The sequence below is a fragment of the Uloborus diversus genome, chromosome 6 (assembly GCF_026930045.1).
Source record: "Uloborus diversus isolate 005 chromosome 6, Udiv.v.3.1, whole genome shotgun sequence".
NCBI classification, from domain to species: Eukaryota; Metazoa; Arthropoda; class Arachnida; order Araneae; family Uloboridae; genus Uloborus; species Uloborus diversus.
Window position 1 is genome coordinate 13,680,371 of NC_072736.1, and position 27,351 is coordinate 13,707,721.

At 31.3% G+C, this 27,351-nt stretch overlaps 1 protein-coding gene across 1 annotated transcript in view; it reads left to right on the top strand.

Moving 5' to 3' along the window:
- The first annotated feature begins 12,964 nt into the window (after positions 1-12,964).
- The window catches only part of LOC129223733 (RNA polymerase II-associated factor 1 homolog), a 39,269-nt gene continuing 24,882 nt past the window's right edge, over positions 12,965-27,351 (top strand). Inside the window, exons 1-7 of the mRNA XM_054858089.1 lie at positions 12,965-13,179; positions 19,108-19,200; positions 21,510-21,631; positions 22,762-22,828; positions 22,973-23,074; positions 23,917-24,022; positions 26,954-27,022. Coding sequence (XP_054714064.1) covers positions 13,109-13,179; positions 19,108-19,200; positions 21,510-21,631; positions 22,762-22,828; positions 22,973-23,074; positions 23,917-24,022; positions 26,954-27,022 — 630 coding nt within the window. The 5' untranslated portion in view covers positions 12,965-13,108. The remainder of the gene's footprint in view (positions 13,180-19,107; positions 19,201-21,509; positions 21,632-22,761; positions 22,829-22,972; positions 23,075-23,916; positions 24,023-26,953; positions 27,023-27,351) is intronic.

Below are 27,351 nucleotides of genomic sequence, written 5' to 3' on the forward strand. Positions count from 1 at the left end.
CCTCACCAGTCGACCGGTGAGTAACCGGTTCCTAACCGCAGCGTTCTTGAGGGCTACCGGTTAACTGGTTGCTTCCGATGTCATTTTAAGAGCCTCACCGGTTGATCTTAGAGTCCCTATATGAAAACGTAGTTTTCAGAGTTGCGACAACAGCTACGCTCGGAAAGCGCTACCGGTTACAGGGGGAAAATAGGGTTGCCGCCGAGCTGCAAGATTGGCTCCTTGTTCGCTTTCGAGTTTCATTTTAAAAAATAGTCGCAAACGGGAGCGGAAAGAGTGGCTGAAACGGGTTCTGAAGGATGTAAGTACGAGGATTCGAAAATGCATGCTGTTCAATAAGTGAAACGCTCGATTTTGATTCAAACATTAAAAAAAGACAAAATGGCCCTGTGTTAGCAGAATTAAGAGCAGATTTTTCTAAAATCTTGTTTTCTTTAATACGATCAATTTTAAACTAATCAAAAGATTCCGAGACAACGAAAATTATATAATAATTTTAATTGATTCAAAAGGAATGAAAGAATAAAGACTGATTAAGAAAATGAAAATAAATAAATAAGCAACAAATAACGAACATAAAAAAATTGCTTGTTTTTTCTACATTAAATTAAGCTTTATAAAGATTTTTGAACATAGAAATATTTCTTATATTGATATCAAAAGCATTACTTATTTTTTTTCTAAAAAAGGAAAAATATACAATTTTCTGATTTAAATGGAATAACGCTTAGCATTAGCTTAAAAATTCCGAAAGGAAATATATGCCTGGGATGCCCACATACGGGGGGGGGGGGAGTACTGTTAGGGGTGTGGCACCCATGTATATGCAAAGGAAAGTTTGAAAGAGTAATACTAGAAATATGTAGAAGCTTAAAAAGGTATCCTATCCAGGCCAGGATCTATACATTTTAGGCCTCCTGCAACAAAATCTGTATAGCCCCTCCCCAGAGGCCATCAGTGTATATTTGTAACGTTAAATAAGTCTTAGTGCTAGGTTTTTTCAATTTTTTTCTTTAATATCAGAGGCCATTGAACCCCTTAAGACGTGGGGCACCCCACACTGCGGGGATCCAATCTCGCCCCAACCCACTCCAAAAAAAAAAAAAAAAAGAGATTAAGAACCTCTGAATATTTTAATGGTTTAGTGGGTACACAGTTAATAGATTAATTTGTATAAAGTTGAAAACTGAAATTATATTAATCAGAGGTCATTTTTATTTGAAACTAGATGCAGATAGAAATATTCAGAAATAAATTGGGAAGTAAAGGAGGGGGGGGGGTGTATTTTGACACATTATATTTTTTCAACATTCTTATATGCATAAGAAACAGATGTCTCCATTATTTTATATTTATTTCTTGAAAGTACACTATCTATTATTTAAAATTTTCAACAACATTTTTATACCAAAACAATACTAGAATGAAAGGTAGTTAGATAGTAGACATTTTTTTAATGAAACAAAATTAAAACTATTCAGAGCACCAAAAAAGGACTTGTACTTATTTTGAATTTTTATGACAAAGCAAAAACTAAAAATTGAAAACAATTTAGCATGAGGAAAACTCATTTATTTCATGCTAAGTTTTCAGATCAATAGCATGATCTTATTGTTGTAATCTTGTTGTTGTTGTAAACAACACATATCTCTGTTGTTCAATTTACTTTTTGGTGTTATTGTATCTATAAATTTTATTTAAAACACAAAATTTTCAGCATTTTCATCCAAAAAAGAAAACATTAGTTTAATTAAAAACTTCAGTCACTAATGGGCTAATCTTCAAAAAGTGCAACTTTGCTGTCACATGCCTTTTACAGTTAAAACTAAGTGATAATTTATTATTTTTTAATTTCAGCAAAAATATATCCATAGAAATCTGCCGACAGTTTTTTTTTTTTTGTAATAATTTTTTTTTTTGGTTAGCAGCATGTGAATTCTCACCTCCATGTGTTAGAATTTAATTGATTCAAAATAAATAAAGACATAAAAAAAGGTAAGAAAATGAAAATAAATAAATGAACGGAAAGGCAAACGTTGTAAAGAGTTTTAAATCTAAAAATATATCCTGTAACCATCTAAAAAGCTATATCACTAATTAAAATGGTTTTCTATTTTTAAAAAATGCTAATTAAAATTGTATGTTTAAGTTTACCCTGCACAATTTTCTGATTTAAATGTGATTAAGTTAAACATTAAATTAAAAATTTGAAAGATAAATATGCAAAAGAAAATTTGAAAGTTCAAAACTAGAAATAGGTAGATGGTCAAAACGAGGTAACCCCCCCCCCCCCAAAAAAAAAAGAAAGAAAGAATACCAAGAACCTCTAAATATTTTAGTGGTTCAGTAGACACTCTTGGTTAAAATATTAATTTGAATAAAGTTGAATATTATTACTTTAATTTGATGTAGATAGAAATATTCAGAAATAAATTGAGGAGTTGAGGGGGTGTAATTTTAAACATTACTTATTTTCAACTCATATGAATAAGAAACAAATGTATCTATTGGTATTTATTTATTTCTCTGCATCATACATCTATTACTTAAATTTTGAACAATATTTTCACATCAAAACAATATTACAAAGAAAAAATCATTCACAGCAAAAGTAGAGGACTAGTACTTATTTTCTATTTTCGTGGAAAAGCAATGTTTACATTTAATTTTGACAGATATTTTAAATACAACTTAGCATGAAGAAAACTCATTAATTCCATACTAAGTCTTCAGGTCATTACCACATAAAAATTACAACCAAAGTCTCTAATGTTCAATTTATTTTTTGGTGTTGTTACATCTGTAAACTTTATTTCAAACACAGAATTTCCAACATTTTTACACGAGGAAAAAACGAGGAAACAAAGACATTTTTCTCAACTAGGCAATCAAACTCAAACTCAGGGTACCGAAACAGGATTTGTAGTTTTTATAGATTTTGGGACAAACTATTATTATTAATAACTGCTTAAGTAACAAAATAGGCAAAGATTAATCTTTATGTTTTCTGAAATGCAACGTAATGTCAAAATATTTAGATGTTCAAAATGTAGTTATTATTACGAAATTTTTAAAAATTCCTTACTTCAAAGTATCATTTCATAAAATTAATAATTATGGACAAAACATTAGTTTAATCAAAATTTTCAGTCACTTATAAACATAAGGAAAATAAATTTTGTTATAGGCTTTATTCCCATTTACTCAATCAGAGAGTTTCGATTAGACAGGGCAAAATATACTGATGCTTGTAATTTATTTTCTCTTATACTATTCGTGAAGTGAATTTTTATGAAAAAAAACTCCCTTGATTGAAATAAATTGAATTTTTTGTTCAGATTTTTTCATATAGATTGTTATTCCATTCACTACTCCATATCATGGATGGATGAACACGACGTATGTTCTAATACACTGAAAAATGCTTCCAGAACTGAGTCAGAAACAGAACAGGTGCATTGACAGTCAGAAGTGGACTATGATAACAGTTGCTACCAATCCCTTCCAAAATTGGAGCTATTTGCAGTTATTCAAATTCTGTCCTGTAGTTTAAGTGGGGAGAAAAATCTCTTTTTGAGAGGGGAGGGGGTGTTTTGGATAATTACAGGAACAGAATAAGCAGAAATGAACTGTTCATTTAATGCTGAAATAAGGTATAACAATAAACAAACCTAAATACATGTTTCATAATTTTATGTATACCTAAATTTTTTAGCCTTGCCTTAAATACCAAAAAATTTATTATAAATCTGAATTGAAAACAATATTTTTACATGACAAACAAGCATAAACCTAAAGAAAGCACTTGATTTACAGAACAAATTCAAAACTCTAAATTTAGAGAATCAAAACAGAATTCCAGCAAAATTTCTGTTGCAAAAGTATTGTTTGTTTAACCTCTTTACATTTCAATATTATTATACAAATGAATGATAATAAATTTGACAATAAGCGTAACAAATCAGAAATACAGCATTGTCTGTATGAAGATCAAAATTTCATTTAATTACACTATTTAGCATTTAAACACAAAATCGTTGGTTTGTATGTCGTTGTTGAAAGTCCAAAGACCATTTCGGCAACAAATTTCCTGAAGTTTTCAACATAACAAACATGAATGGCATATTATACATGGAAATTTATTATTATTTTTTAAACAACTTCATTAAAATTAGTTTTAATAAAGCTGTCAAGCTAAGAAAACTTCGAAAATGATTTCTGGACATCCTTGTAAACTTACTACTGGAGATCATTCTATTATACAATTTTTTAAGCAAACAGTACAATATTATCATGAGTTTTCTAGAACATCTGCATCAGGGCTACAATTCAATTAGTAGTTGAGCTTTCTTTAAGTTGCAGAATATCTGGAAGAAACTTAAAAAACATTAAGGGTGAATAAATTTAAAAGCTGAAGTAAAACTCTTCAAATGTGCTAAATCATCAATACGGCTGATGTTTTGAATTGGCAGGAATGTTTTTTAAAGTAGTTCATAAAATTATAAATGGAAAATAAATAAACATACTTTAATTGAAATAGAGCTGTATTTCAACTACTTTGCATTAAGTGTGTTGTAAAGTTGTAAAGGGAATATTTTAATTCATCAATCTCTTTTGACTAGCATAGATTGTGTTTTTCATTCATTTATGTACATAATATTATGTACATATTTTTTAGTGTGCATCATCTTTGCTCTTAAGAAGAGAAATCATCAGTTTATGATGACTAAAATAAGTAATGATTGTTCGTGATTCCAAATTTTATAGGAACCGTGAGAAAACTTTCTTGTTTTTTCTGCATTTCATTTAGGAATATCCACAGCAAAATTGTAGGGGTAGGTGGGGTATGTTGGACAGTGGGGCACGTTGTTCGAGTCCCAATTATTTTAATAATATTAATATTTTTTATTTTATTTTCTGACCAACAAATAGCTCCTATGGTCCTACAAATCCTATCACGAAATCACATGGCACAGTTATATTGAACAAATTTTTTTCCAGAAAGTGTTATTTCAGCAGTCCTGAGTAATTTTCAGAAAACTATAAATTAATTTCTTTAATGGTTTTAGTCAAGATTGAGGAGAAAAAAAATTAAACTCCTGTCTTAAACTTTTACGTGAATGCTACTACCTCATCAAAGAGCTTACTTGTGCTTGTGATTGAAAAAATGTGAGTGCATACTGTAGAAACTATTTATAAACTGTTCTTGTTTGGCTTTAACATATAAATTTAAGTGAAGTAAAAATATAGAGAATGCAATATAACTGATGCTCAAATTTAGATTCTTTAAAATAAAGCCACATTTTTCAGTAAATTCATTTATCTATACCAGATATTTCAGCTGGCTACATGAATCAGTTTTGAAAGCCGTATATTGGGCACCATTGTCTTAGAGCATTTGAATTCCCCTTTATTTCAATGTTCTATTTCCTGAAAAAAGTATTGATTTTCTAAAGCCTTTAACAAATTAAGATAATCTCTGATAAATTGAATATTTGTTTATTTATACATTTATTTTTATGAGTGGTTGAAATGAACTCGGATGCAATTGAATTACCTTTTGAGTGGGTGAGGCAAAATCACGAACATGTAATAAATGAATATAAATAATGAAAGAAACATTACTTTTAAAGTGAATGCATTATAATAATAATAATAATATAAGAGAAATAAACAACTCTGATTTAAGGAAGTAGTTACTAAACACTTTATTTTGCATTGATTGAAAACATCGGATAAATATCAAAATATCCAATATATATCAAAATATCGGATACTTTCGAACCCTGATCTTTACGGATAATCTCAAAAACCCATTATGACAGCCTTTATTTTAAAATGCCACACTAGTTAAAATTTAACTCCACATTAATCGAGATAGATTATTTAAAAATCATTTTTCCACCAAATATTGAAATTTTTACGAACTTGATGTGGGGTGAGAGCTTCATGTACTTTATTTTTCTGCTGATCTAGAAGAGTAGACTAAAGTTTGATTCCAAGAAACAGGTTGTGTCATAATGACACACGATAGACGTGAAACATTTTAACTATTCATCAAACACTTTTGAACAGATTGTATTTCTTATTCATATTTTTACAAAAAATTATATACATGTGTCCACTGATAATGATCATCTTCTTCCTTCTTAAGAAGAGAAATGATCTGTTTACGATATTTAAAGTAAGTAATTACAAATGTACATATTGATCTCTGCGCTGCCTGAACACAGTACATGCAACCATACAAAATGAGAAAGGAAGCGAGAAGAGTGTAATGCCTCACTTTTCTCCAATACCTGAAGGCAAGCAAGCCATTGCTTTCCTTCTAACCGACATTGCTTATCCCCACCACTTTTCGTCACACAAAAAGGTTGGATCATAACTTCAAAGCCCTCGCATAAAAAGTTTCACTTAAAAAATCTTTGATTCAGCGTTTTATCATAAAAGTATTGATATTTCAACCCGCAAAATTTTAAATGTACCTAATTTCTGACAAACAAGAGCTGTTGCTGGAAGGATTTTTACAATCTCAAAAACCCTTGATAACGGTCCTGATCTCAAGGTAATTCAACACTCGTTAAAACTTAATTATGTATCAATCATGGCCATAACTATTTAAAAATCATTTTCTCAATAAAAATAGAAATTTTTACTAACCTGAAGCGGGGTATAAAACCTGATGATAATAACCTGAAGCATGTACTTTATTCTTCAAGTGATAAAGAAAGAGTAGCATGTAAAGGAAATAACTAGGCAACCTAAAAATTAGTAAACCCTAATTAAAGCACAATAAAAAGTACCAACACACTACTTGAAACGAACTTAGAACATCTCAGTTTTCTGTTTATGATGGAACACACAGCGATTGACATGCTTGTTGAATAAAAAAGAGTAAATTACCAAAATAACCAAAACTGCCAACAATTCATTAAATTTTTAATAAAATAGTACATTTTAAATTGGCTCGCTCAACCTAAAAAATCGATAAAAACTGCCGTGTGTCAAGCAAGTGTTCTACTTCATATCCACTTCAAACGCTTTGGCAATTTTTTACAATTTTTAACTAATAAATATTTGGCAGAAAATCATAACAAATCGTTTTTCCTTAAATCTAAACGTTATTAAAAGATACTGCCAGCAAGCATTGAAAGTTCTATAATTTATAAGCATTTTACTTCCTCTGCATCTCCTTTCAAAAAACAAAAATTTGACATTGTAAATACTTACGTTGCATAAAGAGAAGATTTAACTTGGAGTTTTATAGCTTGAAGGAATATTAAAAACGATACATAAGTCAATTTTTGTCAATGATCAGGAAAAATAAAAACCCTAACATTAAAACATAAGTTAAAATGGGTTTTAATATCAAGTCATATTTATTTTTAAAAAAAATTTCTGCAACATACAGCATTTATAATACAAATCACAAGTTAAGACATCCTCACGTACATCACAAGTGTATGTTTTGTTTACTTCCACTCGTCGCCAAGCACGAAATTGATCGCGCCAAACCGAATACAGAGATCTATCGTTAAAAAAATTTAATTTACACAATTTAAACTTTTGCCTTGTCTTAAAGTGTTGTTTTTCAATAACGTTGTGATTGGATTAAATGATTTAACAGGAAAACTAACAATAAAAGACCCAAATAAAGTGTCAGAAGGGAATTTTAGCACACCGGAACACATGTTCTTGATATAATTACGCGATAGTTAAAGAAATAGGAATGGACTCACTCAAGTAAAGCTACATACGTATAATTTGAACATTGTAGAACAGTAATATGAGCATTAAAATCTCGGACTCACCTTTAATTTATCAGATTCTGGGTTTTTCCACAGCACTGTCATACGCTCCATGTTAATCCTTCGGGAGAAGAAGAAACCTTGCCTCAGGCGGTCTTCGACCAATAGGAAAATGATACCGCGTTGTCGCAACTCTGAAAACTACGTTTTCATATAGGGACCATTGAGCTGTATAGTAACCCTGGAGAGCAGATGGGGTCGAATCGGATTGGGGTAGAGTGTAACCTTCGAATCTCGCCAATGTTCCCCTCGTTAGGCTTAGGAGATGGTCTTAGCATTGGAGTCTACGAGGAAGTTCGCAAGCTTTAAAAAATATTTAAAAATAACCCATTTGCTTTTTGTTATCAAATGACCGGTTTTTAACTACATCACGTTGTCGGTCTGCTGAATATATACATCACTAAACAAAACAATTCTTTACTTTTATTTAGTAAAAGAATAAAAATTTGGCTCTTTTTCGGCAACCATTATTGCCAAGACTCAGGGTGACGTGAGATGACGTAGAAGGAGAGGGAGGGAACTTCCATCGCTCGGAGCGCTCGGAGATATTTTTTCTTTTCCTACGTTTTTTGTTTGTTTCGCTTAATAAGAGTAAGAATTAACAGATAATTTGTTAATTCAAATTTTAATTGTATAATTAAAAATTTAGTATTTTTCATCGAGAATGTAGGATTATTTAACACAGTAACACAGTACTTTTTCAACAAATGCAGATTTATTTCAATTTATTAACCATTTACCTTCTGTAAAAACAGTTACACGAGTCGTAATTTTTGCGAAAATGAACGTATCGGTGACTTTGCGAGATAAAAAATTTAGTGAATTGTATGTGAATAGAACAGAAAGTTTAAATATTTCGCGATAATGATGAGCTAGCGAAAATTAAAGTAAAACGAAAACAAGGGTTTTCACATTCACAATATTGTTTTTGTATGTTTATCTCTTTTCTGCAGGGAAGTTTTAGGTTTTCTTTCTCAAATATTCAGCAGATATTTTGTAAGTATTGTGTTGTCTTCATAATATTTATTTAAAAAAAAATTTTTTTTTTCAAAAGCATTAAAACAAAAACCCTCTTAATTTGGCTTTTAGCTATAATTATGAGGTACATACTAATTTTTGAATCACAGATTTTTTTTTTTTTTATCGTTAGAAAAGAATTTATTGAAGAAAAGAACTTATCAATTTTCCTTTTACACAATTCCCAGTTTTTTTTTTACAGATTTGTGACGTATCGCATTATATTTTCACCTTTTTGAGAACTATTTCTTTTGCAATGTAAAGAAATAGTTGGAAAAAAAAATATGTCTAAATTCCCAACTTTATTATTAATTATTTTAAATCGTTTATTCATTCATTCTTCATTGATAGAAAAAAGTACAAATTATGTATGAATATCCTCTTCGTTTAATCATTATGAAAATGTTTCTAAGTAATACCGTGTATTTTTATACAATTATGGTGAAATTATATAAGGTTAAACAGTTTATAGGTATAAAATTTCAAAAAGAAAAGATTTTGCGACCACATTGGAAGAAATTAATATTGACTTTCTCTTTGAACACTCCGCAATGTGAACACCCCCGTATTCTGAACACATTTTGAGGGCGAATCCATATAGTACGATATCCTGCTGTTGCTTTTGCGGCGACAATGTTTTATCCAATCCCCCTTTATGGTGCACCCCCCCCCCAATCAGAATATTTTTGTTCCATTCCATAAGTGTCCAGGTTAGAAATAATTTACTGTACAATATTTCTGCTCTTTAAAGAAGATTTATTGGCTTAAAGGCTTTTTGAAAACATTATTAAAAAACCCATGATATTGTTTATTTTATTTTTTAATTGTATCGGGGGGGGGGGGTTACCTTTCGGTGCCCCTCCCAAAAATTATTTCTGTGTCCGCCCTTGCACGTATGGGGGATTTTTGTTTGTGAAATATTTTTTTATATTTCTAAAATAGGTTTGTGACTGAATTGAAACTCATTATTTCAATCAAGTCCATGTTCTTGTATGCTATGTATAATAGTACAATTACTTCCAATTGTTCCTAAAAATGAAGATGAAAGAAAGAATAAAATTTCAACTCAATACATTTGTAAAAAAAAAAATGCCACTCCTGCCAACCCCTAGTTACGCTACTGTCTGTGAACAATATTTAAATAAAAGGTTGCTTTCAAACCTGATGCAAAGGAAATGACTATGTCATCATAATTTGACCCCATCGAACTAAAATATCTGCATTGTGTCTAAAACTGTTACATTAACTTTACAGACATAGTAAAAGGTGACTTATTATAGCACGAAAATATACCACATTGATAAATCTAACAGTTTTTCAAAACCATGACATAAGATAAATAAATATCTTTGTGCTGAAAAGTAAAGTAAGAAGTAACAACGTCAGAAAGCACAAATTGCAGATTACTGCAGACACGTGTTTCAGTGTTACAAGGAACGCCTTCATCAATGCAAAAGAAATGGGCTTATGGATGAAAAGACATTCAACAGAAGCTTTTTTCGGATGTCTTTTCAGTCATAAGCCTTATCATCCATTTTAATCCTAAGCTTTTTTTCATGTATGCGATTGGTGACGAGGGAAAGATCATTGATTTAAAAGTTTTATCTGTTCGACCAGTTTCTGTTAAATAAACAAAATACTTCTCATTTATTTCAGCAAGAAAGGCTTTGAAAAAGATTTAAAATTTTCCCTTGATCCTACTTTTGGGGGTAGCAACACTTGGAAGTTTAGTTACGTTTCCTTTTCCGTGCTGTTCTCTGTTATTTAGAGAAAAAAAAATCATTCGAATTTTGACATCTTGAGTTTTTCGCAAACACGAATTGCGATAGGACCATACTCGTTGAAGTTCATGTTTCTACAGATGAAATGGAATGTAAATGGCAAAGAAATCTGCACCCGTTCAAGAATGACTCATGATTTTCCAGAATAGATAATGCGAGGCATATCCATGAAAAATAAAATAGCGATAAGGATGCAGTAATTAAGATTGTGATTTTATGGCCGATGTCCACCAGTACATTTATCATAAAGATTATTTACAGCGTATTACGTTATGTATTTTTTATTTCTTATCAGTGTTAACTGATGGAAATGAGTAATCAGGAAATTTTGAATTCAGATAAAGTTTTACTGTTTAAATTCATCCATACAGGTGTTTTCGCCTGAAAAAACGTAATTTTACCCAGAAAAACCTTTTTTTTTTAATGTAAAGTCTGATTGAGTTGGGCTCTGAAAATAAAATAAAATAAATAAATATGAATAAAACCAATCCGCTGACGATTTCTAACTATGATGACGACAATTTCGCTCTCTAAATAAATACTAATGACAACCGTCGTCATGGTAATGATTTGTAACTATGAAGGCGAAAATTTCGCTCTTAAATAAGTACTAAAAACAACCATCGTCATGGTAATCTGAAAAATCAGAGCAACATCAAACTTGGGAAATAAGTGAGAATAGTACGCAATTCGTGATTACTCAAAAAAAAAAAAAGTATTCTATTTTATATGTGTTCGGACTGACCCCTTGATAGTAATCGAAAGAACACATTTTTCCTGCTTACAAAAGAATTCGTTTGGGGCTTTTGATTCATATTGAACTGAAGGTATAAATAACCTTTCTGAAGTAAGTTTTAAGAACAATTGTAAGCCTTTATATACGCGATTGGTAACGATTTCATTATTGGCACACAATAGTAAAAAGCTTAATCATTTAAAATTCTTATCTACTGTCAATTCTTATGAGTTAACAAACAAAACACTTGTAATTGATTTTAATAAGGAATTTTCAATTTTCTCTCATGATTCTGCTTTTACGACTAGCAAAACTCAGTAGTTGTGATTATCTTTCTTTTTGCTTGTTTTCTCATTTCTTGTAAAAAATATTTGAATTTAAGATGCGCGCTTTTCCCCGCGAGATTCATCTTAAAATGAGTTGAGGTAATCGAGGTCGCGATTATTTTATTTTTTTAATTTAATATAAGTACTTGTACTACTAACTACTGTAACATATATCACATAAAATATAAGTGTCAAGTCCACCCTTTATGGTTTTACAACAGGATACGGTGCACAACACAACACTACTTCATTTAAGTTTCAATTGCATCAATTATTTCCTTTCAAGAGAAAAACAAAACTGCCATTCTCCCAAAAAGCGCAGCTATTGCACCACTGGTTGCATCCAATGAGATCAGCGATCGCACAGTGCATCAGCAAAAATCGTAATGCCAGCGAAACAGCGATAATCTTACAAATCTAGTCTTTCACTCTACCCCTTCTCCCGCCAAGCGAGCTCAAGTTTCCACTATTGTAGCTTCTCTCCAGGATACTATATAGAGCTCAATGATAGGGACTCTAGTTGATCTAACGGTCGACCGCAACTCCAGCTGGTTGATTGCTTGATGGAACCACGTGACATTTTTGACCAATTAGATACATTTTTCAACTGTATGTTATTTGTCTGCGTCGTGTCTGCACAAGTAACCGGTGATCAGGTGATCAACCGAAAGTGTTCGATGAAGCATTGGTCCCTGAACACCGGTTAGTAACCGTTGACGTCATTGCTGTCACTTGATTAACCAACCGGTCGCTACAAGTCGTGCTCGTCGAACGTAAGCTTTGAGGATTGTATTATATTTGAATAAAGATTTATCTCAAGTTGCAAATCAAAGTGGTAGTAAAAATGTCTATGACGAAAAGCTTTTGATTATGTACACTTGTTACAAATATAACTTTGCCTGCGTTCGATGAACCTCACCAGTCAACCGGTGAGTAAACGGTTGCTAACCGCAGCGTTCTATCATCTTTCGGTTATCATTTTAAGCTGTTAGCACGTGATCATTAGTGGTCACGTGATTGGTTAACCGGTAGTGACCGGTTGAGCTCGTCGAACGCAAGCTTTTTTGATGGCTTCCTTTTTCTACAGCTGATACATGTAACTAACTTTACACCAAACAGAAATTTTATACTGAAAAACATATAATTGAGGGCATTTATGGAGGAAATCTTATTACGCTAGAGAATCTTTCCTGCTATAGCGTTTGGGATCCGCGAAAATCCCCTCCTGCTGAAAATATTTGTAACTTTTAAGGTTAAAACTTATGTGTTGGCAACAACTATTCTGTTCTGTAAAATTCCAAATTTTTATTTATATTATGCTGCTGTGTGCTGTCTGTTGTTAGGTAATAACACGTAATTAGTTGCTTGTATGAAAAATTCTCCATGTTGGAAGAATTGTAAATTACTTTAAACTTACACAGCATCTCATCCATCAGAATAATGCCCCCCACTATACAGACTGGGACTACGGATGACGAACGCGATCGGAAACTTCGACCTGGTGAAAAAAGGCAAGTAGTAATGTTTATTTTGAATACATGACTCTGTTCGAACACAACAGATTTCCCCATCTTTTTCAGCATATAAAGTTTGCAACTTTCTACAATACTTACTGTGATAGAGAGGATTCAGAATCAATTAACTTTAGTAGTAAAAATCATATTTTTGACAACATTGCTCATACCATCAGGGTTTGAAATAGGGTTCAGATTTTATGTTTCCCCTTCAGCCCAGATTTTAGGGAGGAATTGGTAAACTTGAGGGGACAATTTCACAAGTTATATATTTATTAAAAACTTTCTTAATACTTCAGCAATGTATTTACATGTTATGTTTTTCTATCGAATTTTAAGGATTTTGAAGCACAGCATGATTTTTTGCTAGAAGTGCACCGATTACCAAATGCCTTGAACAGAGCCGTGTCCAAGGGGAGGGTTTTAGGGGTTAAACCCCTCCCATTGGAGAAAAAATAAATAAATAAATGAAGAATTGTGCATATTTGACTTAAAATTAGCTTTAACGTTCAAATTTGTGTACAGAACTTTTTTTAAGAAGCATTCTCTTTGAAATTGCCTGGTAACTTACGACACTGTCTTCTCTTAATCAACTAAAATCATGTTTTGGAAAAACAGAGATGGAGGAACAGTTGAATGGGCTGTTAATACTTTGTTTAATATTGCTTCTCATAAGGGGTTTTGATCAGGGGCGTTTCACAAAAAGCGATAACTGTTGTCGCTCTGTAGATGCATAGTAATTGCGTTTGTTAATGTAATTTACATCTGCATCAAAACTCTTCCTATTTAGTTTGCTAAGCATTATCTTACAATATTGAAACCTGAAAACATATGTTATAAAAGAGTTTGTGAAATTTTCTCAGTACTTGTTGCAATATATTGCACTGTAAACAGATAATATGTTTGAATCTAAACAAGCAGTAAAATGGATAAATACTGAGGTTTTCTTGCCCAACCAAAAATTTCCTTCTGGGAGGTGGTGTTCATATCGATCCTTACATGTACAATACAACCTCATTTATCCGGACTAGATAGGACCAAAGGCAATCCTAATAAACGAAAATCCTAATAATAATCAATAATATTCTTAAATATGCAGACTTATCTTTTATTGCACCAAAAAACAATGCTTTCTAACAAAACTATATCATACCATTTTCTCTCAATTACTTCATCAGTTATAATTCAGCTGCAATAGTATTGGGCTGACATCCAAAGTATATCATATTGTTTGCTAAATTAGTACTATACTTTATTGTACGTCCTTTGCAGGAGTAGTATGCTTAATTGAAATGAAACCGAGTATTTGGCGCATTTAAACTTCTGTTCTTGAAATCATAATTTTAAATGATTATTTACGTAAATACATTTTTTCTACAAATTTGATCCGGATAAACAGGCGCTGGCTAAACGAGGTTCTGCTACGTGTAAAATACATTAATAGAATAGGTAGTATATTACTTAAAACCTAATCTTCTGTGAATTTGAACCATCCCCCTCCCCTCCAAACTGCTAAGCCCCTCATTGTGACCTTAAACAGTGAAGAATTATTTGCACACTGAAGTGTGTTTTCCTGACAATGCAACTAAGAATGAAAATAATTGAAGCCAAAAGCAGGCCCGTCATTTGGGAGATCAGGGGGGGGGGGGTCAATTGCTACCCCTCTCCCTGGATTTTACAAACACAGGGATGTGCCGTCCTAAACTCGCTTTTAGAGCAATCTTGGGAGCAGGAAAATGGTGAGTTTGGAGATATAGCTCACATATTTACTTTGCTTAATACATCACTGCTTTTGTTTACATTTAAGTTTTGGTGTGTTTGATATCTATTTTTAAATTTTGTTTGCTTTTATGTAGTTCATACATATATGTAAAAGACACAAAATATATATACACGAAACTCAAAAACATATTCAAAAAGGCTAAGAAAAAAAAGCAAAAAGAATAGTTAAATTTAAAAACTTTATCTCAACAAATTACAAGTGAGTTTTAAAGAGCTATTTATTAATCTTTTTTTTTTGGTACCTGTAAGTTATTTACTAACATTTGACCTTATACACATAGTCATATATGTTACATACTGAGATACTTGATTAACAAATCTGAAGATCAAGCAAAGGAAACCATTAAAACCTTTAATTTTTAACTATTTGATATTTAATCACAAAATTAATAATGAAATTACAATGAAAAAAAATGCTTTTGATGTCATAAGAAAAGGAATTTTAAAATACACGTGAAAAAATAAAAATTAAAATTTTGAGGCAGGCTTAGAATATGGAAAGTAATGCTTGAGTTTCAGAAACTTTAACTGTCTGCATTTTCATCGCCAGAGCATTAGAATTCCCCGATTTTTGCTATCTTATGTGTCTCCAACCAAAGTTAGAGATCAATTTTCTGTCCTAAAATCTTAAGAAACCCAAGATTAAAAACTGTTGAACAATATTAATTTTTACACATGGCATTTGCTTAGATCAATTCGGATGCAACTAGATTTGACATTTTTGAGTGGGCGTGGCAAGAAGACGAACTTTCAAGTCCTCTTCTTCTGAAAACAAAAGATAAGAATGGTTGAAAATAATGGTCAATGCAAAATTTTTCAACTCAAAGGAAACGATCACATAGTAAATTAAAACGATTGAATTTTTCAAAAGCGAATGCAATCGGATTTTGAAATACACAAAAAATCGGGGCTATATAAAAACAATCGTAAAAACAAGCTCCAAATGCCTAAACTTGAGGATAATCTGAAAAAACTGCCAAATATGCTGAAGGAACTGCAACATTAAATGCAAAATCGCACTTTTGGCGCAAGTTTGTCCGATTTTGGAGCAGAAAAGTTCATTTAGCAGTCTTTTGGAGCAGTTTGTCGCAACTGGCACATCCCTGCAAACATGATGAATTTAAGCATTTTTGTACATATTTTGTTGTTTTTTCAGATAAAATGTATCGATCAAACGCTTTGCCCCTCCCCTTCAAAACAAAATATTTTGAAGTGACAGGCCTGCAAAAACCCCTCCCTTTATGAAATCCTAGACACGGGCCTGGCCTTGAACCAAATATTCGGTCAAAACTCAAACCAAATATTCGGCTAAATGCCGGATATTTGGTAAAAATTTTTTAACTGTAGGTAATATTTGAATTTTATACCAATTTATAGAAGAAAATGTATTCTATTTTGTGAAATGAAAATGCTTTTCCATTTTACATTGCAATCTTATCAACATAAATTTTTTCTATTATTAATTGAAAATGAATAAAAGATAAATCATTCCAAAGCAAAAATAATACTAAAAAATAATGATAATAGTAAATGGCTAATTTGGTCAATGTTTATCTGAAATTCTGCATAAATGGATAATTAATTTCTTTTCTAATGTATGATTTGATAAAATTATGATCATGGTAATGTGTTACATCATAAATAAAGAATCTTGCATGTTTTTATCTTACAACAAATACAAACTCAAAATGCCTAAATTATTACAATTTATTCAAGTGACTTTCTGCTGTCTTAGTCTCTTGTTCATCAGTTACAAAGTTAGTATCTGATAAATAATTTTACTTTTAAAATTGAGAAATGAAGTTCAAACATTGCCAGATATTTTTATTTTTTGTCTTTAAGTGCAAAGGATTATTAAATTTTGATTACAAAAATTAATTGTAATTACATTGTGTTTAATCAATATTTCATATGGAGTAAAACAAGGATTTCCAACTTGCAAATGTTTGAAGGCCGCTGCTAAAACCAGAGACTCAGTTACAGACGAGAACAGTACTATAGACATTTATCATTTTACCAAAATACCTTTTTGATAAGAGAAGCGGGAGAAGATACTGGACAACTTAATGAATATATAGTGATGTGGATCGGGTAAATACCCAGCGGGTAGGTAAATATTTTTTGGGTATTTAGCCAAGGCCTGGGTAAATACCCAAAAACTGGATATTTTACAAAAAAAATGCAAAAAGTGAATGGGAATTTTTTTTCCCACGTTTGTTTCGGAAATATGCCAAAATTGAAACACGTCCATCATCGGAAATTGCGTGCTTTGTTTGAGATTTCAATCTCTTTGCATCCAGAAAATATTTCCATTATTTATAAAGTTTTGAAGTGTTTTATTATATGCAACCCAAACTTGACTCATTTTATTTATTATTTCAGTAATTTATTTATTTTGTAACATTATTTTAATTGCTCCTTCATGCCATGTAAAATTAACCAAAAAAAATGTGGCTTGACACCTAGGTTCGGATTTTTATAAAATTTTGTAAATTTGCTCTTTTTATGCATTTTAGAAAGGATATAAACTAATTTTGGAGAATTTCAAGCGGAAGTTTTTTTGATTTTATAGGTTTCATGATCAACTAATTTTCTAAATTCAGTGTGCTTTAATTAGTCATTTGGTTGAAAGCTGTGATGTTTCTGGAAATATCTCATTTCCACAGAAATAAATAGCAACACTCCAGTTAAAAAAAAAAAAAAAAAAACTCATATATGAAACAACTTTAATATTTGGTATCCAATTTGTGGAAAATCACAATTTTCAACGTACAATGCTTGAAGTACTAGCAGAACAATTTTGGTTAAATGACTTCACCTTACAGAGCATCGTAAAGTATTCTGCTTTGGGGGCCTCTAGTATTTTTGAGCTTAGGCAGTAGCGTAGCCAGAAATTACCTCCTGGGTTTGGTGTTTGGTGATAAACTCTCATATGTATATAAACTACCATATTAGGTATATTCAGTAAATTACCGCCCATTAGCCAGGACTTGGAAATATTTGTTAAGAACAAGGGCTCCGGGAGGGAGGGGGGGGGGGGGTACTCCCTCATGGGCCTCTAAACTATATCTTCTTGTCTTGCAGTACCTTATATCAAAATGAATTCTGTTTAAACTGGTTACGTAAAAATTTTTGTAAATGACTATGTGCTAAGATGTTTATTTTAAAAAGTGTATCTAAAAGGTCTTAACTAGGTATGCACTGAGTTATCTTACACTTAACTGGTTGTTTATAATCAGCCAGTTTTCAGTTGTTAATTAGTAGAAAATTTACTTCTTAGTTAAAATTTTCTCTGTAAAATGTTAAGTTACATGCTTGCTTGTCACTCCCCTGCCCCCATCCAAATGTTTGTAAATAATAGTATAATTCAATGGATAAAAAGTTCAGTTGTACAGATGGTGATGAGTTTTATCATTAAAAATCATTATTATGGTTAATGAATGAATTGCCTGCATGGATTTATAGCAGGCAGCTAATTTGCCTTTTGGTGCTTCCCTGGATTTAATAAGTAGTCCTCCCAAGGTCCTCTTTTTAATCCTAACTGGTCCTCCTTAGTCCCCCTTTTTAATTGACAGTGGTCCTCTTTTACCCTTTTCTATGGCTAAAATGTGTTGGGAGCCCTGCATTCTATATTTTATATTGGCTTAGAATTGAAATATTACAGTTCAAAATTTTTAATCAAATATTCAGTATTCAGCCGAATATTTGATTTGAATTTTAACCGAGTAATCGATATTCGACAAAATGCGGTATTCGGTGCATTTCTACCCAAGGTATGCTACTAAGAAGAGAGCTGGGTGCACAGGCACTTGGAAGGTTAACTTAAAAACTCAGGGCAGTGGTCTCCAAAAATTGCAGAAAACCCTATTCGCTATTTATTTGCATAAAAGTATCACTTATTCTCACAATGATATAAAGTATTTCTTTCAAAAATGCAAATTGCTAGTTTTTGGTTCTTAATAACTAGTTTTCTATTCAGTTTTCAGAAGACTTGGAACAACAAAACTGGAAAGTTTGTACTGCTTGTACTTATTTGTACTGCATTTTAAGTGTATTTTAATGTGTTGTATAGTACTTTTTTTTTGAAGTGTCATGTGATTTTTATATGATTAGGTTTACTTATGTTTTGTTTTTCTCCTGTAGATCTGACTTAGTATGCAGAGTGAAATATTGTAACACTTTACCTGACATTCCATTTGATCCAAAATTCATCACTTACCCATTTCTGCCCAATAGGTTAGTTGTTCTTCAATTATTTAATAATTTTTATTTGTTTTTTCTATTTAAAATGATAACATTGCTCTTCCTACTTGTTTTGTAGTAACCATTTAACATGATTTCTGTCTCAAATAATGGGGCTGTGGTGGTCTGACTGGAAAGGCATTGGGCTTGTGACCAGAGGGTCCCGGGTTCGATCCTAGAAGGGTCGAAGACCCCACCCAAAAGTGTTTGTAATCTGAAATTTCAGAAAATTCCAAACCTTTTTTTGTTGCCATTTCCAAAAAGTTAGGGCTAACAATACATTCTAAAACTGCAAAATTATTCAAAAAACCATTGTTTTTTTCCAATGATTTAATGATTTTTGTATGCATAGTTGAACAGTTTTTAAGGGGAGGGGGGGAAGGGTTTGCCGATATATATCATGATATATATCGCAATATATATCCAATATTTATTTTGAAAATATCATTAAATTTTGATATTTTCGATATTTTTTTCTTCAATTATGCTATTTTCAATATAAAAAAGTACATTAATCATAGTAATATTGTTCATTTGTTGTTAAAAATAAACAAAAAGTTATGTACTATATTTTTATGCTGTATTAATACATCAATAATGTAAAAAAGTAATAAAGTATTCCTTTTTTACTTGTATTTTATATTCATAAAAATTATTAGTAATATAACAATTTGAATTCATATTAAAATTGCCTAATTAAATGTTAAACATTGCTCAGAAAAAAAGAAAATGTCTTATGAACCTGCACCGACTAATGCATGTTATTTATTTCTGATGAATCATCCAACTGTACAAGTAGCTAACAGAAGAAAGATCAGTAAAATGGCTAATGCTAAGTTAACTCCATTAAAATCGATAGAAAAGTAAAATGAAATAATAGATATAAATAATAAAAGAAACCTTATTTTTAAATCTACATAATTATAATATAAGAAAAAAAAAGAGTGATTTGAGGATGTATTTGCTATTTTGAAGACTTTAGTTAGTGCTAATTGAAAATATCATATATATATATATCAAAATATAGGACATTTTCGAAACCTGTGGGGGGGGGGGGGTTTGAACTTTGTCATAGGATCCAAAAATTTCACAGTCTTCAGAATATTTTACTTGAGTTCACTATCACCCCTGACCCTACCGTCTTCATTAATAATAACTAAGGGATATTAAATATGCTCATGGTCACGAAGTCCTCCAAGTGAAATAATACCTTTGTGGTGCTGGACCCGGGATTGCTCGGTTTGGGGTCTGGATCAAAAAATCAGAGCTGTCTTCTGGATCCCATCCAACTGGTTAAACCACAAATAGTGGTAGGTACGGGGGGCCCTGAGTGAAAAGTAAAAGTCTCAAATAATGTGGATAATTTTGACACAGCTGCTGTATGGAAAATTAAATTCTTTAATTTAAAACTACCAATTATTATTCTTAACAGCTGTTACGGCCAGATTAATTCAGAAGTGGGCGTTGTTGCAGTAAAATATTGTGAAATGAAATTGGCAACGGCAAGAGATAAAAACAGATTGCATCGTTTGAAAGTTGGTTGTTTCAGTTGTGTTTTGATGGCGCTAGCCTTAGTTTTACTAATTCCTTTTAATGTGAATAAATTTTAACTTTACTTACCTCATAGTGTTTTCTAATTTATTTGAATTCTACAATTTACAACAGCATTAAAAACTTCACTGAGCTCTTGGAAACTATAATAGTACAAATGCTTGTTTTAATCTGTGAATATAGTGCAATTTTAGAATGAAGAAAAGAGGTATTTGAATGAAAAGCAATTTTTCCCATGCTTTCTTTCTCCTGTATTTGATATAGAACATCGATTGAAATTGCGCATTTTTGCACCCTCTTCTGGAACTGGCATTTTAGCTTTTAAAGCAGTTAGCAATTATCATCAAAGGGTAGATGAATATGCTTTTTTTCATTCAAATTTAAAATTTTTTATGTGTGAAAGCAAGTAACAAAATAGGGCACGATTTCCATTCTTGTTCAGTGTCACCCAACTAAAAATAGATTTAGACCTAGTTATGATTTTAAACCATATCGTGATGCTTGCTCATAATCTTTTACATAAAATTAAGAGCAGCCTCAAATGCAGTTGTTTGCTACGATCCTGATATTTCTAACATCACACATTGTTAAAAATATGTCGCAGAATACTGTTAGCTTTCTCATTGATTTCTGTTTCATGAAACTTCTAAGTTTTTTCTGAAACAGATTAACATAAATAAACAGATTTTCACTTTTATACCAGTATAGACTTTTGAAAATGACTTAAAGGTGCAAAACTATTCTTATTTCAGATTTGTTGATTATAAGCCAACATCATTGGAAAGAAATTACAAGCATGATCTCTTGACGGAACATGACCTGGGTGTGGAAATAGATCTAATAAACCCAGATACCTATGCCATTGATCCTACTGGTAAGTTTACACCAGTTATGGCTCTAACATTAAGCAGTATTATAGTAATTTTCAAAATTTTAGATTTTGGTATTTTAGATGCATAGATCAATCAAGTCATGACTGAATAATAACTGTGTTTAATTCCACTGTAATAATTTCTTATGTGTTTATATTTTTTAAGTTTCTAAAGTTATGTTTGAGAAAAAATGCAATGTCAATCGTCCAAATATTCATCATGTAATTCAGCTTCTGGGTTCATTCATTATAATTTTTATGCTTTGTTTCATTAGAAATAAACAGAAAATATAAAGTGGAGAACATTCCGGTCAATAAGGGACTAAATAATGTTATGCAAAATGTTTATAACAGGTAATAAATGGAATTTTTTCACAGATAATTACTAACGCTGATACGATGATTAACTAAGAAAATTTCATTCTCATGAGGTTGATAGCTACTGAAGTAAGTCCATTTGGAATTATTTTAAGGTTTAAGGTAAATTTAATTATTTAATATTTTAACCCAGGGGTTAATAAATGTTCATTCTAGTGCTAACTGAGGAAAGGTTTTACTTCCCATGATGATTAATTTGAAATGTACCAGATGAGAACAAGAACTTCAAATTTGATATACAAAATTTGAAACATAGGTTTAAAATCTAGCAATGCCCTAGCAACGACCAATTAGAAATATATTTATTATGTATATAAATTAGGTTTAATTTAAAAAAAATAATGCTAATACTGAACTACATTTTATGTGATTAGTTTTCTCTATCTGTGTACTAGCCCGTGAGTCGTAAGAAATTTTCAAAAATGAACCCTTGCCCGAAAAGTTTGAAGACCCCTGCTTTAACTCTGATGGTTTTGAACATCTTGTCACGCTCCAGGGTGCACTTTTCAAGACAATTTTACACTAATTTTTCTGATGTAAATATTCGTTGTGAAACGGTCCAAGGCGCAGGGAGGTAGCTAGGCATTGATAGAAGGTAGAGCACATGATTTACATGGCAAGGTTACTCCAAAAAAAATTTCATGGGAAACAATTTCACACATCTTACTCATGACCCAGGACAGTCAGAGGATTAATAGCAAATTTAACTTGGCAAATATAAACTTTTCTAATTCTCTGCCACATTCTTTTTGCAGCTACACTACATCCAGATGATGAGAGATTATTAGAAGAAGACAGTTTAACTCCACAGGATTCAAAGAGGTACGTTTTTAAATATTTTCTTTTAAGTAATCAGGAGAAAAAAAGAAAGTATAATTTGTGGAGTTTTTAGACGGTCAAACATAATTTTTAATTTAAAAATGGCATTAATATTTTTTGTAACTCACATTTGCAACCTTTTTTAAGGTCTCGACATCATAACAAAACTGTTCCTTGGCTGAAGAAAACCGAGTACATATCCAACGAGTTTAACAGATATGGAAATTGCAGTGAAAAAACAGAAACAAAGTAAGTTTGTTGTACTTTAAGTTCAGGTCTTACTGTTTGTTAATTAGTAAACCTTGTGAACTATAAATTTAAATTTTTTTTATGCCACACTTCAAAAAATGCTGAACATTTCTGGATAGGTTTGAAGTTTCAGTTCAACTTACAGTCTAACTTCAACGTTAGGTTGCTTAATGTAATTTGTTCATTGTAGGTTTTCCCCTTTTTTTTTTTTTTTTTTGTTATTTTTGTTACATTTGCTTTGCAGTTCAGCTGCTGACTAATTATGAATAGAACAATTTCCTCCAAACAGATAAAATCAACTTAATGGTTCATTAAATTATTTTCTTTGAATATTGTTAATTCCCCCTCCCCCCTTAAGATATTTTTCTTTCAAAATAGTGAATATTAGTTTGTCCTCTTTTCGTTAATTTCTGAGGTGTAAAGTAATGTGAATCATACTATTGTTTTTAAAAAATTTTGCTTCCTAAACTTTAGTATAAATAGTACTTGTTTCAGGCCCATAATTTCAAAGTTTTCAAGGGGAGGGAGTTAGCAAGAGAGATATTATTGTATTTTTGGAAAAAGGGGGAAAAAAGAGGGGGAAAAAAACTTGCAGAAATACATAATTAGATTGTGCTTCCAAAATACGGGAGGGGGTGTGGGAACAACCCTCTTTGATATATCCTAATTATGGGCCTGACTTGTGTGTTGAAGCGTTATGGGGGGAAAAATTTCTTGCCATGTATCTCCCAAAGCATTTAATAAACTCTTTTTATTATATTGATTTCTCTTTTTAATTTAAAAAGTATTACTGCATATTACTATTATTTTGTTCATTGATTTATTTTACTTTAACAAATTAGAGTGGGTTACAATGTCAAAAAGCTTTTCAAGGAAGAAAATATGTACATGGATCGAGAGAGTCAAATCAATGCTATTAATAAAACCTTTTCTGATGCCAAAATTCCGGTAAGTTAGCATCTCAGATACAATTTTTTTCTTCTTTTTGTTTTCTTTCTTTCTTTCTTTAGTAACATTATGAAACACTTAGTGAAAAGAATTTATGAAAACATATGTAATCAAAATATTTTATTAAAACTGATGACAGCTGTGTAGAACCAGGGCTGCTGGGCTAGTAATAAGCACAGGGTAACTGAATTTTGGTGCTGGGGATTTTTGGAACTGATTTCATATGAATTTGGTACCCTGAGTTCAAATATGACATCAGTTTTTGCTCACAGGCTCAAATTTCTGAGATATAACATTTAAATATACATAAAACAGGTTTAAGTTACATCTATAGATCAAACAAAACACCAAACAGGGATTTTTTTAATTCCTATTGTATTGTACAAATAATAAGAGATTGATTACCAAACAGCCCAATTAGGCTCTTGAACATGGGTCCCTAATTTTTAAGAACCTCAAAATGACTAAAATTGTAGTAGTCTTACTTAAGAAAACTTGACCTTGATTTTCTTAAGTTTTCTCCGTTATTTACCTTTTTTATGTGTATTTAAGTGTGGGATACTCTGCCTCCCAACAAATACTTTGAACAAGTAGTAAAACATCTCAACACCCCTGAAATTGTCATTCCCCATTAAATGTATAAGTTAATAAGGTTTGACTTCAGAGGATCCCCCAAAAAATGTTTATTTCGGGTCACTCACTATATTAATCGGGCCCTGAAAGAAAGGGCCCTATTAATAAGGCCTTCGTATACAAAGATCCAGCTCATCACACATCGCGTGAAGCAAATATATGGAAACCAAGAACTTACAAATTTACTTTAACTTGTTGAAGGTTTATTACTAAACTTGTCAAACTTTTACTGCATCTGGTGAATTTTCCTTTAAGTTCTGCAGGAAGAAGGTTAAGACTGTAGGCTGACAATAGGGTAACTCTGCCAGAAGCAATCCTTGTTTAAGAAGCCTACACTTGCTTTAGAAGTGCGCAAAACGAGTCACAACTGCACATTTTGGGTAAAACAGCAGCACTTATTTAAAAAGGTGGAGCTGCTAGAAAAAAACTAATTTCATATTTCGATTCAGAGTCCCAAACATATCTGAAATCAGTTCTCAAACATTTTTTTGTTCTTCTGTGTATTAAATCATAAAAATAATGCCAAATATTTTAAAGTTTTCACACAATAAATTAGAAATAAAAATTAGAGCAGTATTAAACTAGTATTCATAAAATCACCTTCTACATCCTGCATATAAGAATCATGGGTGTTAGTTTTCCAAAATTTCCTAGTACTCCAAAAATTTATTCATCCATATGCCAAAATTAGGAAAGGGATGGGGGAATTTAAGACGGGGGCTGACCTCAAGAGTTACTTATTTCTTTTTGACACGTTTAGTATCAGGTTTTATGATTTTCTCCCTTTTCTCTCTGCTTTTAGTGATAGTTAATGATTTTGCAGGTTTTTGTTTTCCTATTTCATCTACAGGATATACTGCCATGTGCAATCTTTTTGCATCCTTTACAGGAATTAAAAATTTTGTCTCCAAAGCATTTAGCAGCCGTCTTTAAAATGCATGTCAAAATTTTTTTGAAATTATGTACATTTAAATTTTAAAATTAATCCTCAAAAATTGCAAATTTCAGAAAATTTTACATTTTGTTCAAAAAGTTTTATTAGCTTCCACTAACACCCCTAATTATAAATACATCAAATATGTACTAAATATTTAAGTATGGTTACAACTTTATTGATGCAACTATCGATTTGGCCATTTTTGGCCAATGTTTGAGCAGCCACCCCTCCGTTTTTTGAAAATGTGGCCGCTTACGGGGATGACCGGACTCTTAAGGATTTTTATTATTGAACTCCAACAAGACAATTTATGATATAATTCAACACTTAAAATTGATTTTTTAAGAAAATAAAGAAAAGAATGTTTTATTCCATGATTTCTCCTTTTTAAGAAAAAAGGATTCAATTGCATTTGTTTATATTTTTACATAAATTATTTTCTCTTTTACAATTTATTTCTAACTTGTTAAAGCAAATCTTGAACTGAGTCACCAGCTATGGCTTTTTAATTAGTGATGATATCATCAATTTTCTCCAAAATTATATATAAGTAAAGTATTATAAACTTTACTTTTATTTACAAGGGCAGATTCAGGAGAGGGTCAAAGGTTCAGCTTACAATAATTTTATTATTATTATTTAGCTTCAATTTTTTAGATCTGGAAAAATAGTACATTTAATCACTAAACCTTTTTCAAGCTTACGGTAACATAACCAGCCTCTCTGCCTAAAGAAATATGACTTTTGAAGCTCATTTGAGTGAACATAACCAGCCTCTCTGCCTAAAGAAATATGACTTTTGAAGCTCATTTGAGTAAAAATGATCTATGGCATATGGGGGGAGGTAGAATGTCTAGATTTTGGCAAAGCGCCTCAAACTGTATTTTCATTACATTGAAAATATTTTTAGATATACTTAGCAATTTTATACATTATGCAGCTCAGATTTAATATGTAATCAGTGGCAGTTGTTAATTTTTTTACATAATTTGCCAGTCTATTACCAGAATTAAAAAAGAAAGAAAAAACGAAACCTATTTTATAAGTTCTTAGTTCTTTTACATACTCGGTGATAAATCCCTGCATGACAACAAAATTTAACAAAAAATAACTTTTTAATTTCAATTATTTTTTTGTAAAAATGTCTCCCAGAATGCAAACATTTTTCCCAAACTTAGTTTATTGTATGGACATTTTGTGCACCCTGTATTAAATTACAACAAAATGAGCTGTGAAATCTCAAGCAAATTTGAACCACTTCTTTCTGTATCACTTTTTTATTTTCCTCTTTTCAATAATTTCCTAATCACTTGGAAAAAATGCCTTTTTTTATAATTTAATGTTGTGTTTTTTATTTATAGATTGAGAAGCACTACAGTAAACCCAATGTTCATGCAATCGAAGAGCTTCCTGTGTATCCAGACTTTCAGGTAATGTGTATTATGTTTCACTAATGCTTCACTCAAATCATGTGTTTAATATTTCTTGAACTTTTAAAATCAACTTTTTTTCAAATTATTTTGCAACTTAAGAGCAGTCTTGCATAATGTAGACGAACGCGCGAACGGCGGCTGCAGAACATTTTTGGCTCTGCAGAAAATATTTTTTACCTCTAACGTTAATTTGAAAGAAAAAGGAAAAATTAAAAAATCCCACGGTTTATTTCTGTTTCTTCCGAATATTTTCCTGTCTGCCATTCTAGTCCTTTCTTCTTTGTTTTTTTTTCTTGTGCAAAATTAAACTAAAAAATTATAATTTC